General features: G+C 37.9%; 1 protein-coding gene and 1 pseudogene across 1 annotated transcript in view; both read right to left on the bottom strand.

Annotated features, from left to right (window-relative positions):
- Positions 1-21,102, bottom strand: part of AFF3 (ALF transcription elongation factor 3) — a 420,437-nt gene that overhangs the window by 256,596 nt on the left and 142,739 nt on the right. The window contains exon 6 of the mRNA XM_063077832.1: positions 1,742-1,789. Within this exon, the coding sequence (XP_062933902.1) occupies positions 1,742-1,789 (48 nt within the window). The remainder of the gene's footprint in view (positions 1-1,741; positions 1,790-21,102) is intronic.
- On the bottom strand, positions 18,445-18,575 carry LOC134363493 (U2 spliceosomal RNA; annotated as a pseudogene).

Genomic DNA, 21,102 nt, shown 5'->3' with positions numbered 1-21,102 from the left:
CTGCCCACTGGCATGCGCGTTAGAAACCTCAGCCTTGCACATGCACACAAGTCAATTACCCGGTGGGTCTGTGTTTTCCCTTTGTTCCATGCCTGATTTCAAGAGGGTCACGGCAGGGCCAGCGCCAATGCTGGGAGATATTAGTGGTCAATATCGTGGCAAGGTAGGAATGGGGTGAGGGGTATGAGGTTCTCATCTGCAATCTTCAGAAAAAAATAATAAGCTTTAAACTCTTGACTGTGGCATTCAGTTTTATTTTAATTGGATTTTACTTTACCTAAGCTATATCCTTTTGGTGTGAGAATAACTCAAGTCCTTACTCAGACTTTAAGAATGAAAAGGGAGAGGTCAAATGACAGATTTCTTCCATATCTTCAGAAAGGCTAAGGGAGGATAAGGGGGGTAGAATTTTTCTAGTTACACAAACTAAGGAGAGGAATAGTGTGCTCTGGTATTATCATTTGGCAGATATAAACACCATGACCAATCAAAGGAAGATGGCTTAAAAATGGAATACTTGGACCCCAAACACGAAAGTGTGTGGAAAGAGAAAAATAGAAAAAACTATATCAGCATCTTACACTACCTGTTGTTTAATCTGAAACAAAGCCCCAGAATAGAGGTAATATAGATATAAAGTACAGAATGTATTTTATTTAACATATACTTAAATACCAGAAATGAAGCTGTCTGCTTTGATAATTGTTTTTTATGTAAATCCTTGCCAGAAAAAAATCATTATGAATTCAACAAACCAAACTTTAGTTAATTGTTCTGATTAACTTGAGAATTAAAATCTTTATTTATAAGATAATGCTTTATAGAAAGAAAAAACCCTGCTTTAGGAAACAGTTAATGTAACATTTTAAACCAACTAATTATATTACTGTAATTCACAAGCAATTCAAGAAAAAGTGTGTAGGATATCCAAAAGTTAGGAACGTATTAAAATAAGGTTGCCTTTTTCCCTGTTTACAGCGAATTGCCATACCGTTTGGCCTAATGTGTCTCGGTGTTTTGCCCAATGTAATATCCGCTTTCTGAGAACTATAAATTATTAGGTTACTGCCCTGAAAAAATATGAGCAAAGAAAAAATATAGGTTGACAACAACATCCTGATTATAAGTTTGAATATGCAGGAAAACACTAAGACAGCAGGACAGCCCAACCCAAGTTGATCTGGGTGTGAAACTGGTTCATGGAGGGAGTCCACACTGGAGACGACGGTACCGAAAAGGACAGGCATGCAGACAGTAACACGAAAATAATGACATGTAAAACAATATACAAATACATTTTCAGACTCTGAGCACTACCTCTTTGTCAAGTGCTTCTGATTCTAATTAAGATTAAGAGAAAAATGACAGTGCAACCCTGCCTGACTCAAAAAGTACACACCACTCAATGATGCTTTTTCTATGCTACGGTGATAAATGGGGGCATCCACACACAAGCACAAGCGTGGTTTCCATCTACATTCTGCTGTTGTCCAGTTCACTTTAACACAGTGTCACCTCAGCCTGTGAAAGGCACCCAGATGGCGTGTGGCTCTCACATCTCTAAAAGAAGCACCGTTTCATGAAGTGTCATTTAGGCAACTTGCACGATTACCCCTGGAAAAGGTAAACGTCAGACAGCAAACAAACGGTGGGCTCCCTTTGATAATGCAGTCCCACGTTTCCTTTCTATTCAGAATCTATGCCCAACAAGTTGATAAGATTTTTAAAAGAATATCCTTACCCGAATTATTTCTTCAACACAGCTGTTGCTTTCTGCAGATCTGCTCTCCTGAAAAAGAAAGAAAAAAATTAATCCTGATGGTATAGATTTATGGTCACAAAGAGAAGATAACATGCAAGCTTCCAAATTAGTGGAAAAACACTTGATAGCGCTTAGACTTAATAGGGCCTAGACTGGAACCTACCGACACGCTCCTTCCCTAGATGGCTGCCCCATTCTGGCTACTGCTTCTGCCCCTTCCCTGGCCTGGAATGCCACACATGCCTGCACCAGAACTTCAGCTCTGGGCCCTCCAACCTCACCAACTCTGAGTGGGGCAGGCTCCTAGGTGTACAGAACATGACCTGCAGGTATAAAATCTGTTCAACTTGGGATCCATGAAAGTATGGAAACCATGGCCTCTGCTGTAAAAGTGGGTCCAGTTTACCCAGTAAATATGTGCTATGGGCCTGACAAGTACAGTGGTTGCTATAGCTTAAGTAGAATCTGGTAGTTCCACAGTCCTCAGAGCCTAGATTTACTGGTTTGATGGGCTGGAAATTGAAAGACCAAAAGGAGAAGCATGCTCTGGATGTTGGCGTGGCATGCTGGGTGTCACACTCCAGAGCCACTTGTTCCGTAACCCACGCTGCCCTATGCTGTGAAGATGTTAAGGGCTCTGAGAAATGGTGGCCTCAGGTCACAGCTGACTCTGGAGAGCACATTAAGATCGAGAGACTTTGTCTGGTTACGGCTGGTTACACAGCCCAGAGTGTAGGACATCATTTGGTGGGGATCCAACAGCAGTGTGTGCCGGTGGAAGTGCCTCTCTGTGGTCTCAGGCGATCACTCCTTTCGGTCCCATAATTCACGGCTGTTGACCACACTCAGTGTAGCAACCTAGAGTGAGGACTGCTTCGTGTTCTGTCCTCCAAGCCCACTCTTCCTTCTTCCTCGCAGTTCTCTCTCCACCAGGAATGATACCTGCCCCATTCCCAGTTTTCCTAGTTAATTCCAAGTCACCCTACAGGTGGCAGCTCAGCCACAGCTTCGACAGAGCAGCCATTCCTGACCCTGGAGCCCTCTTCCTCAGCAGCATTCACTTCGTCTTTGTAGCCTTCCCCACCACTGTAAGTCAATACCTAATGCTGCAGTAATACCTCCTCCTCTAGAACACATACTTCATGAATTCAGGGGCTCTGTGTCTCTTCAGCATGGTGCTGCACGCAGTATGGAGCATGTGCAATAAATACCTGAGTGGTAGGTGTGTGAAGAAGTGAATGAATTTACCTCCTCCAGTTCTGAGGAACGTGGTAAAGTACAAATAACACTTACCATTTTAAAGTGTACAATTCACTGGCATTAAGTACATTAACAATGTCATGCAACCACCATAGCTATCCAGTTCTAGAACTTTTTCATCACCCCAAATGCAGACCCTATACCCACTGAGCAGTCACTCCTTATTCCTCCTTACCCACAGCCCCTGAAAACTCACCTGCTTTCTGTCTCTTAATTTTCCTGTTCTGGACATTTCACATAAATGAAATCATACAGTATGTGCTATTTCGTGTCTGACTACTTTCACTTAGCATTACGTTTTCAGTGTTCATCCATGTTGTAGCAGGTATCAGCACTTCATTCCTTTTTGCAGCTGAATATCCCATTGAATGGATAAATTCATCAGATGATGCACATTTTAGTGGTTTCCACTTTGACTACTGTGATGGTGTTTCTATGAACATTCACGGACAAGTTTTTGTTTGAACACCTGTTTTCAACTCTTGGGTATACAACCAGGAATAGAATTGCTGGGTCATATAGCAATTCTATTATTTAGGTTTTTGAGGAACTGTCACACTGTTCCCACAGTGGCTGTACTATTCCACTTTCTGACCATCAGCGTATGAGGGTTCTAATTTCTCCACCTCCCAGCCAATATTTATTTTATTTATTTTTATAATAGCTGTACTAGTGAGTGTGAAATGGTATCTCACTGTGGTTTTGATCTGCATTTTCTAATGACTAATGTTAAACATCTTTTCATGTGCTTGTTTGTCATTTGTTTATTTTATTTGGAGAAATGTCTATTCAAATTCTTTGCCCATTTCCTAATTGAGTTGTCTTTTTATTATTTTGTTATAAGAGTTCTTTACATATTTGTGACATTAGACCCTTATTAGATATATAATTTGCAAACATTTTCTCCCATTCTGTGGGCTGTATTTTTACTCTTTTGATAGTGTTCATAGACGCACAAAATTTTTAATTTTGAGGAAGTCCAATTCATCTATATTTTTTCTTCTATTGCTTGCATTTTTGGTGTCCTATCTGAGAAACAATTGCCAAATCCTAGTCATAAAGATTTACCCTAATGTTTTCTTTCAAGAGTTTTAGTCTTAGCTTTTATGTCTAGGTCTTTGATCCAACAGTTTGGAAACTTTGAGGTGAAATTTATTTCCTTATGGATTGTTTGGTAAGTTTTAGAAATAGGAATATCATCTTTTTGCTCCTTTCTACTCTCATCATTAAAAGATCAAAAACAAAATGTGTGAGGCACAGCCACTGTTACTAATAATCATGAACACAACATACATGTCTGTCCTTATAAATCAAGAAAAAGTGTTAAGTAACAGTGTTGGATCAGGAGGCCCAAATGATTTTAGTATATTCCACACCCTTTCCTAGACTCTTCCCTCCTCTTTTCCCCAAAGCTTCAGCTGGCAGCACACATCTGAAACGTTCCCGGCCCATTTCCTAAAGCAGGGAAATAAAAGAATTCAGACAGTGTTTGGGTAAACTTCCTCCTCCTTTCCACGCTGCAAACTATCCAACATTTAGTCACTGTTTCTCACTCACTGGCCTCCAACACGACGTGCGAAGACCAAAGGGAAAGTAGATGGGAGAGGAAGTGGAGAGAGAAGGTCAGAACTACTATTCCTTCTGTGACATTAGAAATAACAGATAAGGATTTGTGTCCTCAGAAATTGGAGGATGGTACAGCAATGATGAGCAGAAATGTGGGGTCAGAGTTGCAGCTGAGAAACCCCATCAGTGCCATGTCTAGGGGAGCCGTGAGAATGGGATCGCCATGGAGACCCCAGAGCTGTGGAGCTACCCATGTGCAACACCAGCCTGCAAGAGCTAAAGCATCATCTGAGACCAGGAAAGCCATAGGAGCGGAGCTGCCCAAGGATTTGGGGACCAACCCCCACACCAGCATGCAGAGGACGTTGAATATGGAGTCAAATTATAAAATTGACCAGCTTTGAGATTTGATGCTTGCCCTGCTGGGTTTTGGACTTGTTTGGGACTGGTTACACCTTTCTTTTGGCCTATTTTTACCTTTTGGAATGGGAATGTGTACCCTGTATTTGTCCCACCATTATATCTTGGAAGTAGATAACTTGTATTGATCTCACAGATGGGACTTTGAACTTTGGACTTTTGAGCGGAAACAGGTTAAGACTTTGGGGATAAAAATGAATGTATTTGCATGTGAAAAAGACATGAGTTTTGGGGGCCCAGGAGTGGAATGTGCTGGATTGAATTATGTACCCCCAAAACTCATTGAAGCTTGAATTGTGTCCCCCAAGTTATGTGTATTAGAAACTTAGTCCCCACTGTGACTGTTATGAGGGTGGGAAATCCTATTATGGTAGCTCAAAGGTGGAGCCTTGAAGAGGTGATTGGATTGTAGGACCGTGCAGTAGTGAATGGATTAAAAATGATGGTCAGGGGCGTGGTTCTGAGGGCTTTAAAAGAAGAGGAGAGTCTGTCTCTTGCTGTCTCTGCTCTCTCTGCTTCCACCATCTTGCAATGTGAGACCCCTGGGTCACTGTCACCACCACCAGATGGACTGTGAACTTCTCAGCCTCAGAAATTGTAAGCTATACATTTTGCTTTCTTTATAAATCACCCAGTTTCAGGTATTCTGTTATAGCAACACAAAATGGACTAATACAATAGTTAAGAATACTCAGGATCTCATGAAGAGTACAGGCCTATTCCTGAAATGATTAAAAATGATGATGATGCTGTTAAAATAAATAACAATCTTACAGATAAAAAAAAAAAAAAAAAAGAAATTGGAGGATGGAATTCCACCTCGTCTTTTACAAGTATATGGAAGGGATAGGTAAGGTCATAGGGTGGGTGGGACTGGAGGGTCTTTCACCTTCTTGAGGTCTTTCTCAAATCTGGTTTCAGCTGCAGTTGTGTGCTCTGATTATATTTACATTTTGAGAACTTTCCATGTTTACAAATAAGATTAAAATAAGCATGCAATTTACATCTTCAAATTTGTGTTTATATTTTTCACAATGAAGTTATTGCTTTCCTCAGAAAGATACCCACTGAGAAGGAGGGCTGCACAACGTAAATTTTAATTACACTGTGTTTTGTGAGAGTTTATAGCTGGTGTTTCATGCTGAGCTGCTGAGCTGTTGCTCCGTATTTACTCCGACTTTGATGAACCCACCTCGTTTTCCCATCATTACCTTTCGAAAGCTGTCATAACAGTCTCACCTCATTGATCCTCCAACTGAACTTCAATTAAAAGCTTGCAACCCAGCTGATTCTCCTTCTCTTCAGCCTTGCCTATGATGCGCTTTCCCCAAATCCTACTACTTAAATGTACGTGTCGCATGCTCTGCCAGGGAAATGTAAGGAGCTAAGCTGCAGGTCAGTAGAGCTGGAGAAACAGCCAGGAACATCCCATCCCTGACAGCAGAAGTCCCTAGTTACCATGCCAAGCACAGTGGACTGGAAGAAGCAAGGCTTATGGAGAAGACGCTCAAACAAATCAGTGGGAAATAGCATTTCTTTGCCAAGATGAGTGCACACATTCTAGTTTTTGAAAATCATTTAATTCTTCATCAGACACATTTCAGGCAGAACTTTCATTCTAAAATAATACCACTTTAAAATCACAATGTCTTCCTTTGTCTGCAAGTGCTCAAAAGACCCTCAAGCATTTAGAAATTGTTTATCCCATGCACACTCTTTAACAGCCCAGTAGAACTATTTTTAAATAAATCTCAGTATTCTTGATTTACAGAAAAACTGAGATACAAAGAACTTAGCTGTGCTGTCAAGGCCACAAAAGCAGTGGACAAAGAGCTAAACCCCTAAATTCAGGGGTTGGCATAATTCTGTGGGGAGCCCCATCACTATGACTGTGTCCCCAGCCTTACATTTGAAGACAGGGTCACCTGTGGGCAAGGGAGCAGACAGACAGTTCTCTCCAAAATTCAGCCCATCTCAGGGCTCATTCATTATCTCTTAGGTAATAGGAGATGTCCCGTTCCAAGGGCTGCACTCTGCTCCCAACCCCCCCATGCTGGAAGCCCAACTTCATCCCTGGTCAGCCCCCTCCTGATCAGAATCTGCTCAGCCAACAGGGTCACCTTCTGCTCTGCCACTCACATCTGGTTCTTTCTCTCTGATCCTCCTGCATCATCACCAGCCGGACATTTACACATTGAGGGGAAAAATAAGCAAAAACATTCATAAAAAGAGAAAGGATTATAAAGGTACAACAAAAAATGCAAACAAAATGACAGCAAATGGTGGCAATACTAAATCAACTAAAGGACAGTTCATGGCAAAGAAGACTCATCATACAGAATGAGGAAAAAATAGGAACAGCATTAAAAGAACATCAATATAAAGTATGCTAGGAAAAAGGAAGAGAAATAGAATTATTATGGTTAGAAGTCTTTAACATGCCCTTATTTTTCCTAAAAGACAAAAGATATCAAAAACTAAACCTATACGGAGGGATAGATAACTTGAACAACAAATTACACAAGGCTAAATTGGTAGATATGATGTATGTAGAATGCTATGAGGAAAGCGCAGCTTCTCACGTGCACACAAGACAGGTACTGAAGTGATCACATACTGGGCAACAGCAAAAGCTTCAACTATTTCAAAAAGTAGTTATTTTACGGCCTGGACTCTTTAACCACAGAACTACCAAAACTATGAAGCTATGAATTAAACACAGTGTAGACATAAAAATCTCCTGGAATTCTTGAAATAAAACAAAAACCACACACTTACAAATAGCGCTTCATGTTTACAGAAAAATAACATTAAAATACAGCAAATAAAATTATGAGATGCTCCCAAAGATGTTCCTGGAGGCAAACTCATACACTAAATGCTTTCATTATTTTTTTTAAAGGAAATATATGTGCTAAGCAATCAATCAAAAATTTAAAATCAAAAGAGAGAGAAAATAAAGGCAAAAGGAAGAAAATAACAAATAGGGAAAAACAAATACAATATTAATGGAATATAAAATCAGTAGAATTTACAAAGCCAAAATGCAGTTTCTCAAAAACAAAAGCAAAAACAAAACACACTACTTATAACAACAGACAAGTCACTCACACATGTGTACAATAAAAAGAAAGCCCAAATAAACATAATTTGAGATAAGAAGGGGATATGTAACTTATATGGAAGAGATTATAAGAGGATATTGATATCAATATTAAAATAGAACCCAATACTAATAAAAAATCTTGATGAAGTTGGCAACTTTCTGAAAAAATCTGACTTAATAAGTAAAAAAGAGATTAGACCTATTACCCTGAGAATTCAGATAAAATAAATTAAAAATTACCTTCAAACAGGGCTTCAAACCAGACAGTTTTAGAGTGAAGTATTGCAAATTTTTAAGGAAGAACTAATTCGCATGTATTTTCTCTTCCAGAGTAGAAAGTAATGGAAAGAAATGCATTTTTAAAAATTAAATTAGCATGAAAACCTAACAAAAGAGAACTGATAAATATGCTTTATGAAAATGAATATAAAATCCTCAGTAGGTTATTAATGGACATAACTCAATACAATTTTATAAGAATTAGTGGGATTTCTCCCAGGAATGCAAAAAAGGTTTAATATTTAGTATTAGAGCCCTTTTAAAGTATCATCAGGCAAAATACGTAAAACTGGATCTCAGCTTAGAGATTTTTGAATAACCTAGAACAATCTAAAAGACTCCACTGTTACTGTTACTAAAACGGGAGGTTAATAAAGTGGTTGCATATAAACTAAGCAGTCATATCTCAGTAGCTCTTCTGTGAAGCAATAATAAACAATTAAAACATATGAAAAAAATCCCATCCCCAATATCAAGAAAAATAAATAAGGATAACCTTCACAAAAAATGCTTGAGATGTATTTAAAAACTTCAGAATTCTACTGAAAGGTACAAAAAATTGCCTGAAAGGGACTGGGCTAGACTTCTCAAACATCTTCCAACTTTAATACATAATACAAAGTCAAGTAAACGTACAGAGAGGAACAAACCACAAACTACATTAACTTTAAAAGAATTATTGAGACGAAAGTCAGCTAACACAAAATCTACCATTTTAAACTGCACAATTCAGTGGCATTTAGTGCATTCACAGAGTTGTGGATCACAATCACCTCTGGCTAGTTCCAAAATGTTTCCATCAATCCAAATTAAAACCCTGTACCCATTAAGCAGTTTTTCCCCCACTCCCCTTCTCTGCCATATATTAACTTCTTAATACGATTTTACTGCATTAAGAAATACTATATGGCACTGAAAAGAACAAGATGAAAAAATGTTCCCGGGTACCATTAACCTGTATTAGTAGATTTTACTGATATGCTATCTCTCATTCAATATGTTTATGATCAGTTCTTAGCAGAAGTGCTTGGTACAATGTAACAGGCATTCAGTGACATCAACTGAATGAATAAATAAACAAGTGGACAACACATTAAAAAAAAAAGATGTAATGAGGCTGGTCATCTACATTACAAAGGGATGAATTTGCTTTATCCAAAACACCACCACCACCAACAAACCACCAGTTGCTTTAAAGACAAACTCTTAGAGCACCAACATTTATTTACTTCATTAAAATTAAGCTTATACTCATTAGTACAGAAACCATTAGCAAGTCATTTGACTTCCCCAATACCCACATTGGTACTTGTAAATTAGAGGACAAGTATTAGCCTTCTATCATCGGGCAATATTGTTAAAGAGTTAACAATCATTTTTCTATCAGATTCTTAGGCAGAGAACAAGGTCTTTCTATTAGGTTATTACTTTTATAATGAAAATTAGTGATCTCAATCAGAGCTTGTGGCTAAAAGTGCATTTGGTTTTCAGAAAGTTAAGTGATCTGTCAGTGTGCTGACCTACCGCTGGCATAAAGAGGTCAGAGCCACAGACAGTCATTTTACATCCCGAACACTAATTGATATCGAGTGTTTTTCCACTGGGTCGTGTCTCAATAGAGTGCCTGAGCACTGTGTATTGGGTCATCTTCCACATGCCCTGTCAACACTGGGTAAAGAAACCACATAACGGTAGTAATGGACAGTGATTCCCACTTGCAATACGGTAACAATGGACAGTGATTCCCACTTGTAATCTGTCATTGGTGAGAACACTTCAAGACCTTTGTGTTCTTTCATCTAAAACTCTGCAGTCATCACTTCTAACAAGAGGAGGACCGGGTAGGCTCAGGTAGGGGTGACAATCCTGGGTCACTGACAGGCAGACTTCAGTGAGACTTCAGTGAGACTACCATTTCCTTCTTAACCTTTTCCTGAAACTCATCCTGTGCCCCGCCCCGCCATTTACATACCCTAATAACAAACAACGTTATCTGTAGGTAGCAGAAGGCTTGCTGATAGGACTTCTCTATACCATATTCTTCTTTTTCTTAAAGGATGGAGGGAAATGTACAAGAAAACCACATTTGATTATTATTTAGTCAGGAGTATGTTTTCCTTTCTAATCATGAAATTCTGATCAGAAAAGCTTGCAAGATGGAGAACATAACCCAATATGGCTGAAAAAAATAACCAATTAAAGATACTTAGGACTGCTCTAATTTGTGTGCCACAGTAAGATAGACAATCAGTTCTCTTTTAGCCACTTGTGGAAATGACTATTGTAAATGGCAAAAGTGGTGCTACGTATTTGACAATATTCTATTTGGCACATTCTATTCATTTTATTTAAGCATTTTGCTAAAAGAAATAAAGGGCAGACTCACAAATAATGCTTTATATGTCATGTTCTTCACGGGCATTTCTCTCCATTATCATCTGACCTTCCCAACAGGGCTTCGGCTCTGTCTGAACCCCCAGAACAGAGTTCACTCTGTGTACCCAACATCAACTGTTTCTATGTATGCTCTCTAAGGAGATATGCTATAAATAAATGCTGAATAAATAAATCCAGCTGAAATCAGCTGGGGTGCAGGGGAGAAGGCTTATCTGAGAGGTGGGATCAGGTAGCAATGGAAACATGAGTGAGAAACTGGTACATATTTTTCTTGGCTGGTGAGAGTTTTTCAATACTCAAAGTTAAAAAATTTTAAATACATCTATCTACAACACCACACTTACAGATTTTTCTTTTTTCTAAATTTGTGAACATTTATAGCATTTTCATTCTTGACTCTGCCATGCTCAGCTTTACTGTTAGTCTTGGAAAATATCTGCAGGGTATTAGGAGGAGAGCTATTATAGTGGCAATGAATTTTTATCTTTTCCCTTCCACTCCCGTATGATGCTCAGTTCCTTTAAAAACGGTATGAGTTTCCCAGCATAAGACAGTGAGTTCTTTCCCTTATGGATCTTGGGGTACCTAGGCTGAACCTGGATATTAATTAACTCACGCATTTGCCCTCCCCTCTATCAAGGCTGGCCTCAGAACACCCCTGGAAGTGACCGCTGGCCACTGAAATATCACATGATAAATCCATCCTCTGGGCAAGTCAGGAAGAAAAGAGACACTTCAGCTCCTATGTCCCTTACATCTAGAGGGCAGACTGTCTCCTATCACTATTCCAAAGCCCCTGGGTGGGGCCCAATGAGAAGACAATCTCTGCATCTTCACACCCTCACTACTATTATAAACCCCCCAAGAGTTGTAATCCAAAGGGAGAAAAAAAAGTTTTACAAAATAAAAACGTTGATAAGAAAAAGACATCACATTTTAGATATGCTGAGATTATAATAGCATGATTGTATCTGGATAGAATGGACACATTCTCTGTTCAATGTTTTCCAACATCATGTGTAAGATCCTCCAAATACAGGGAAGAGCTGGAAAGAGAACCATCTGCTTTGGTCACATTTTGGTTTCACAACCTTTGGCTTCCGTCAAAAGATTATTATAGTTTGGAATTGATCATAGGCAAATTTCTGTCTCAATAATCTTCCACTCTAGTGGAGAAAATTTTAACTGAGTTCACTGAAAATAATAAAATAAAAAGGCTTGAAATCTAATTAAAACACACCCAAGATTATGTTGTAACAATTTAATAAAAAATGACCCCTTTGTGATAAATTACCAATAAGAACAGTCAAATTAAGTCTGGAAGTGTAAATGAAAATTGTGAAGGTTATTTTCTATCTAACACCATGGCTTAAAGGCTTACAGAAAAAAAAAAAAAAAAATCACTCAGTTATCTATCAGTGCTCCTCTCCAACATAGTAAGTACCAAGGAATAACATTCATTGTTTGATTAAGGATTTGATTTCTAGAACTGGGAAAATAGATTATTTCTAGAAACTACTTCCTTTGGGCTAAAAAAAAAAAAAAAAAATCCAGAAACTTAGCAGTAGTAAAAGAACAAATGACACAGACTACTTAATGTAACAGGCAACCAAAGAGGGTACTTGAAAAATCTGCAAGGTCCTCTACAGAACAAGAATTAGAAAAAGCGGGCTACTGCTTAGTTAGATGGTATAGTGTGAAATGGTGTAAAATCAACAGACGACAGAAAAAAGCATGATTCAACATCTAGCTTGCTTCTGCCTTCACACCAAGAACCATCTTCAAAGTTATAAGTAGAACAAATTAAGAGGGAATTCACACCCCAGTTAGGTGACAATACTAAGAGAATGCTTTCAACCACTTTGCATGGCAGCCCCAGAAAAAAATCCGCACTATTAGCATTCAAGGAACTTGCTTATGTGGTCGCGGAGCCACCATCTCAAAGAAACCATAGCCATAAGGAAAACATAAATGCTCTAGCTCTTCCTCAGGTAGGATCCCCAAACTACAGATATCTGGGTTTGTTGCTGGGTGTCAACAGTCACCAGAGGCTGTATGTGCAGCAGGCAGGAGCATGGGCTCTTGTCAAACCAGTTCTGCCATTTGTTACATGTGTCCCCTCAGGGGAAGTAACTCAACTTCTCTAGACTTCACCCTTCTCATTCATAAAATAGGTATAATAGTACCTGCTAATGTGAGATTAACTGAGGCAACGCATAGAAAGCATTTAGCAGGGTTTCTTCCACATGACAGCTGATCAGTAAATAGGAACAATTACATTATTTTAGAATCACACAGGGAGTATTTTGGATCTTAGAAAAGAAAGCAATGATTACTACGAGGCAACATGAGTTCAAAAAGATCAGATGATGTTATCTTTGCAATTTTCCTCTGGTCTTTAACATAATGTGTCTGGGTTTCTGCAAGGCATCTATCAAGGTCTTATAAGACCTCCCAGTGGGTAGACGGAAATGTATGAATGAGTTGGTTGTTCATATAGTGAGATGGGCTGTCAGCTAATTGAATAACCTGCCCAACGAGTATTGTTCAAAAAATATTTATCATGTGCTTACTATGTATCTAGCATTTTCTAGAGCCTAGGGCTTCATAATTGAATATAACAGACAAAAATTCCTGTCTTTCTGGAGTTTAGATTCTAATGAGAGAAGACAGGAAAATAATAAACAAATAAATTACACAGTATAGTAGAAGATGAAGTGTTATGAGGTAAAACTAGAACAGGGTATGGGAGTGCAGGATGGGGCAGTATGTTTGTAATCTGTCCACCTGAGGAACATGCTGTCTCTGACAACCAAGACACTTTTAAGACTCGGGCTAAGTGGGCCTCCTACCCTGCTCCTCTCTAATACCTGTAATATCTGTAATACCTGTAATATTTTTTTTCTTCCACTGTGAGAACCTCATTACTCTGAGTAATAATTATGTGTTTAATGTTTACCTTTGTTGCTGAGCTGAAAGCTCTCTGAGTCTAGAAAGGGAGGCAAGACTGATGAAAGGTCTGAGCATTTGAGGAATGGGTGAGGAAAGTGAAGATACATGTCATGGAAGGGAAGAGTTAAATGGGCCACCCTAGATGCCTTGCATGTTTAAAAAGCAGTATTACAGAAAAGAGTTCCAACTTATTCTGGGTTATTCCAGGAATGAGAGCTTGGACCAGTGGGGGAAAGTACAGAAATCATTTCAGCTTCCTGAAAGTTCCTTTTCACCGTTGGGATCATCCACATAGAGAATGGATAGGATTGATTTCACGTTCGATCAGAAATTAAATGACTACTTGAGTGGAAGAGAGTTATTAACAATGTCTAAAGTGTGAGATTCTTTCTAATTTTTAGACGATAATTCTTGTCATTTCCAACAAATTTTTGATTAATGAAATGTTGAATGGTAAATTTCTATATTTTCTGGGTTATATAGTACCGTAAGTCTATATGAGTTATTTGTGAAGAAAACCCCTAAAGAGAGTACAAAGAATATTCTAGAAGTACCAATCTAAGAGCATAAAATAAGAATTATTACAGTATCCAATAAATTAAATGGATTAATTAGGTAGAGAGTTGAAGGATTATAATTAATAATAAAGCAATAAAAGTACTCAACATGAAAATCAATTACAACCCAGTTTATATTTTTTAACTTCAAGCATTTCAGTTCTGTGTGCTTATAATAGGCAAGCTATGAAAGATGCCATCTATAGGAACTCAATGAGAAATATTGTTCATAACAATAATCAGTATTCATTTGCACAGGGGAAGGTGAACATGGGTACAGGTTACAGCAAACAAAGGGTTAAACTTGTTACTGAAGAAAATACTACACTTATCACCAACTATGTTGGTAATAATTAAAGTCTAGTTGCTCACTTTTATGTTCTTTTCCTGGTTCCTCAAATCTTACCTGCATAATAAATATTTTACAAAAACTATGCTGGGTATTGTGGAGGCCATTGAAAAAATTTTTTTTACGAATTTTTCATTTCTGCCTGTGGGCTGGAGCTTGCCTTCTAGAGCACTTTATTTCCTCTCTGAGCACTGTTTGAGGCTTCTTATGGGCTGGCCAGCGCAAAACCACAGCTCAGAGGAGGGAAACATAAACGCACAGTACAAAGACCCTCACTTTTCAGATCCTTTTGTAATTCTGGCTTTAGAAAAATCAAAGTTTTCATTCATCAGAGATGAAACTTCTGCCCCTTTTCATGGAAGCTCTAATATCTATAAAGACCTACTCAGTGAAGCCTAAAATGCTTTCTAGACATGGTAGTAGCCATAAAAGTGTCTTTTTATCTCCCACTGCACTGCTGAGCTGATAGATGGAATTTGTTACTCTACTGACAAATAACCTGCCAATACTCCACAATAATTAGAGCAAATGGTCTTTTTCTAGATATAGCATAATGTAGCCTTCAATATGAAAAATTTCCCCCATTTGTGGAGGGCTAAGGCTGAACAACTCTTAGACTAGTCCTAGCCTGAAGTCACCGAGACATTTAATGCAGTCACGGGCTGAAACAACAGTGATGAGGGGAAAACCCAGGTAAATAGTAACCAGTAACCAGCAGCAGACACAGCGTGGCTTGCTACATTAACCATCCTCTGAGCCAAGTAGGCACCCAAGCAGTCTCCATTTAAAAAGAAAAAAAATCAAAGAATCCTAATAGAGATATTGGTGGGCTGATTTTTCATTATCACATGCCTTTAAAAGGAAAGGCCTGGAGTCAGCTCTGATCAATACAGCATCTCCTGCTTCCTGCTTTCAATCTGTTAAACAAGAAAATGTCTTTAGGTTGGCACTAATCCCATTGTGCCCCCCCAAAAGGAAAAAAAAATCCCAAGAGAGTGTTTATTTAATATACACACAGTCGGTTTTTAGAAAAACAAAACAAAACAAAGAAACCAGAGAAGTAAAGACTATCAGGAGAACACTCCTAGAAAAACCCTCTTGAAAATATACCTGAGTAAAATAAAAGTTGAAAGGCTAGAGAAAGCAACTATGTCCAGAGAACTGTGCTTGTGAAAGAATTTGCATTTCTACCAAGTCACTTATGAATCAATGCATGTGCTCATTCAATCATTCATGGATGATTGCTGGGCACCATCACTGTGCCAGGACTGTGGATAAGGTGACAAACAACACACACAGGGCCTATCTCTCAGGGAGCTTACATTCTATGGTTGGGGGTGGGGGGCAGGCAATAAATAAAGACAACAATTTTAGATGGTGACAAGTGCTCACAGGAAAAGTACACAGGGTGATGTGAAAGGGCTGGTACAATCACTATGATTCCTTTCAGCATTAACTTTACCTCATATCACAAAAGTATACGGGGAATTTTACTTCCTTGGATGAAAGTCCTAAGATGAGAGAGTATACTAATAGCAGTAAGTGTAAAAGCCAAAAATATAACAACATAAAATTGAAAAGAAGAAGCCATATGTGATCCCAATTTCTACCACATCCCCAGGACCCTTGGAAGAACCTATTTATAGTTTCATAGCAGCAATTCTGAAAAGGTAGAGATAGAATCACAGGTTTTTGAAAAGAAATTTTGCAAATAACATGGCAGTATTGCAAAATGCAAATGTAAATGCTGCTGGGCCATCTGTTCAATATTACAGCAACATTGGGAAAAGGCTCGGAAAGAAATGATGTTTGAAATCATTAAAAAAATAACATGTCAAGTTTAAAATACTCAAGAATCTTAAAACCAGCATCAACACATTCAGCAACCATATGGCCCTACAGCAGGTTAAAAAAAAAAAATCATCCTGCTTGCAATTTCTGCTTCAACCCAATTGGTTCTAAAACATGTTTCTTTTTCTCATCTGAGTACCTTGATTTCCTGTTGAATTCCTTGGTGTTTATAGTTTCTCGAATTACACCTCGATCATAATATTCATTTCACCCTTTGTGAAGTAGGCTATAATGTAGGGAGAAAGATTAAGAGTCAACTGTTCCAGAAAAAGAGACATGTAGGTAATATAACTTGTTGAACATATCATATTTCAGGTTTATTGATTTATCTATAGTAATCTCAGTCTCAGTAATAACTGCTAACCTCATTGAATATCATAATTTTCCAGGCACTCTGCTAAGTGCTTTACCTTCATTGTAGCATTCAATCTTCACAATTTTATAAAGAAGATTCTGTTTCAACCACACTTTGTAAATGACGAACTTCCTCAAGGTCATACAGTCAGCACACGGCAGGGCCACAGTCCGAACCAAGTAGTATGGGCCATGTCTGTGACCGTAACTGCTACTATGTGCACTACACTGGTGTTCAGATGCTTGTGTGGACAAACTTGCACTGACTTTTCCAGGTTAAGAAATGAGCAATACACATTTGAGGGTAGAGCCAGCTCCCTTGTCTCACCAAAAAGAGAATCTTGCAGAAGTGCCTTAAATTAAACTCAAAAGAACAGAAGTAACAGTCTAAAGGAAAATTCTTCCAGAGGCAGAAGACAGAATGAGAGTCCCAGAGTCGGGAAAACCAGGAGTCAACGGGGGAAACTGAGTGAGTTAATACACCAGCTGAAACCAGCACAATTTTAGAAGATCGGCTCAGAAGAACTCACTCTGCCCCCCCACAACAGGTCAGAGACCTAAAATTTCAGCCTAACTTTTACAATGACATTTACAAAGCCATCATTTACACTGTCATCAACAGATGATATACCCTCCTGCATAACCAAAAGCACCTACCTCCAGGGAAGTAACTTTATCTCAATCACAGAAGCAAAACTTCTGTTAGAATAAACTTTCTAGCATCTATCTGAGGATAGGCCAATTGTACCTAACATGGCACGTGACCAACATTGCAGATATATATCTGGCAAATCAAGAAGAGTTTGTGATAAATACGAGTATTTCAACCTGTGGGATGGGAAAGCAACCTTTGAAGCCCATTGGTTGTATCACTGTTCACAACTCATCTCATAAGCCAATTTCAGTGTTTGATAAGAAACTACAAAATTTGTAAAGGCCCAGAGAATTATAAATTTATAATGGAAATCCTTGGTATTTCAAATGAATTAAAAAGCTAGTTTCTTTCAACATAATAGCTTCACACAGTATCTTGTGGACACAGGGGGAACCTAATATATGATTATTGGATAATGGTATTAATTCATACATAAAAATTAGTATTACATCAAATGGTCAGTGTCTGGTGCATGCATTTTATTTTTTTATTTTATTATTATTTTTTAATTGGTGCATGCATTTTAAATGGTAAAGTTGTTTTTGTTTCTGGATTATAAGAAGCCTTTTTTAAAAAACTACAAAGCATATTGTAACAACTTGGTGAGTAGTTTAGGATGAACCAGAAAGAAGTCATGCAGGAGGAACACTTAAGTGCTGAACAGTTAAATTCTCTAAATGTGGAGATATAAATGAAAATTTAAATGTAACCCTATCGAAAGCAAAAGACATAGAAGGAATAGATGTGCACTGAACCAGTGATGTCCAGAAATCTGCAAAGCTACATTCCTCTTTAGTTGTGACGACAAATCCGCCAGCAAAGGAGTTTCTGCTGCTTACAGCCACAGGTATTAGTTTCAGTGCAGGCAGGCATTGGGTTTTATAAAACACTTTCCCAAAACTTACTTCCCATTCATCTGTCTATTAAATTTTGATTAATGATTTTATATCCTAACTGATTAGCAATCTTGTCTGTCTTTAGCAACCCTTTAAATCCCATGTAGCTAAAGTGTGATAAATAAAGAACAGATACTACACTCGATCTTAGCCAAAAGGCCGAGAAGCGATGTGATAAATAACGAGAATAAACAACAACAAGAGTTTGGGTAAAACAAGTTAGCATGACAAGCAAGGTGGAGTCACAGACTTATTACAGAAGAATCCGTACAAATGAGTCCACAGAGACACATAAATGTTAATCACAGCTCACAACCTCCTACCACTTTTGCCTTCTGTTCCCTATTTCAGGATACTTGTATATCTCTGGCCTAGAGTGGCATGTTATTTTTGTAAAAGTTGAAGATATACAAGCAGAATATAGATGCTTGTAGATAGAGCTTAGCCCCTTCTCTACTCACCAAGGGAGTCCTTAGAACAAGGATTCTAAGGTTTAGAGCACCATAAATGGAAATATGAAAAGCATTTTACAATATCACCAAAATTTTTTTTTTTCCCACCCCGCCCCATCACCAAAATTTTTTAAATGATGGTTAAGAAATAGAATTGCATACAATGGTCAGTTTAGTTTTGACAAAGGTAATCTGTCAAAAGGTAATTCACAGAGGAAACGATCATCTTTTCAAAAATGGTGCTGGAACGACTGGCTATCCATCCATATGCAAATGGATGCACCTTGAACCTTGCCTCACACCACGTAATTAAATGTCTCAAAATGGATATCAGACCTAAATTTAAGAGCTAAAATATAAAATATCTAGAAGAAAACATACGTGAAAATCTTAATGACCTTGGGTTAGGAAAATATTTCTTAAATAAGACACAAAAAACACAACTACAAGAGAAAAAAATAGATTTGCTAAAATTAAAAACTTTTCCTTTTTAAAAGATACTGTAAAAAGTGAAGCGATACAGGGTACAGGGTTTCTTTTGGGGGCGATGAAAATGTTTGAAAATTGATTGTGGCAATTGTTGCATAACTCTGTGAATATACTAAAGACTACTGAATCATATACTTTAAAAGAATTAATTATACAGTGTTGCATATAGCTTTGTTACATAAAGCTGTTACAAAAAAAAATTAAGAAAATCCATAGCCTGGGAGAAGACATTTGCAAAACATATATTTGATAGAAGACTTGTAACTAGACTGAAGAACACTTACAATTCCATAAGAAGGCAAGCAACTCAATAAAACATAAGCAAAAACACAATGGGGGGGGCAGGGGGATGACAAAGGGACACAGAAGTCAACCGAAAGAGCTCCTAATGGCCAAGGTGAAACAACAAAATAAATAGGATTGGATTATAACTCAAAGTATAAAATAAATTTCCATGATTCCATACTGATATAAATGATTGAATAAATAAATAAATGGAGGGGAACAGATAAATATCCTGTGCAAAAGAATTAAAATAATTTATGTCTGCCATCCAGGAGGTAAAACGTAACTCCTCATTCCTTAAGTATGAGCAGCACATAGTCACTTCTTTCCAAGACTATATACGGAAGGAGGGAAGGGGTAACTTTGAAGAAACCTGGCAGACACCACCTCTGCCAATGATCAAGGTCAGCATCAGCAGTGATAAGTCACACTGACAGTACGTGGTGTCATGAGGATGGCACGCTACGTCTGTGGTCTTCCTTCCCCAAACCCATAACCCCAGTCTAACTATGATAAAAGTAACAGAAAAACCCAAATTGAGAAGTATTCTACAAATACCTGACCAGTATTCCTAAAACCATCAAGGTCACCAAAAACAAGGAAAGCTTGGGAAACTGTCCACGTGTATAGGAGTCTAAGGAGATATGACAACTAAATGTGTGGTATTCCAGATGGGATCCTGGAATAGCAAAAGGACATTACGTAAAAATTAAGTAAATAGGAATAAAGTATTAGCTTTAGTTAATGATAAACTATCAATATTGGTTCATTAGTTGCTACAAACATACCATACTAATATAAGATGTTAACAATATGATTTAAACAAGAACCTGAGTCTCATTACACAGTATTTAAAATGTCCAAGATACTATCCAAAATGATTGAGCACATGAAGAAGCCGGAAAATCTTAACCCACAAGGGGAAAGACAGCGGATGCCACTGGTGAAATGACATAAATGTTGAAATTAACAAATTCATTGGACTGTCCATCTAAAACTGGTGGGTTTTATTATACATAAATCATGCCTCCAAAAAAAAAAAGCAAAACAAGAGTAAAAGTTTTAAAAGAGAGATACAGTTGAAATATTACATTATTTTTGACTACAATATGAGATATTGATTCTTGTGGACCACTCCAGAACTAAACTAGTATTCATACCATTATTTCTTTGAGAAATTATGTTTTACATTTCAAACAATCAGCTTATAAAAAAATCTTTTGGCACCTAATCCTTTCTTAAACTTATGACCAAGCATTTTAGAAAATGTGGTACTGTACAGACCTCATCTTAAACCCAGGAACATGAGACTTCTGATTACTTGGGTATCAAATTTTACATAAGCAAGTCTTAATGCTATTAACACCTCTCAAAGCATTTTGGAGATAGTACATTTGGAGAAAGGGTAGGATTTTAGAAAAGTCTAAGGATGATTCAGCTGTTGTGCTAACATGGGGCATGTAGGAGAAAAC

The sequence above is a fragment of the Cynocephalus volans genome, chromosome 14, assembly GCF_027409185.1.
Source record: "Cynocephalus volans isolate mCynVol1 chromosome 14, mCynVol1.pri, whole genome shotgun sequence".
Lineage (NCBI taxonomy): Eukaryota > Metazoa > Chordata > Mammalia > Dermoptera > Cynocephalidae > Cynocephalus > Cynocephalus volans.
Note: the sequence above shows the minus strand (reverse complement) of the source record. Positions and strands in the feature narration are given on the sequence as shown.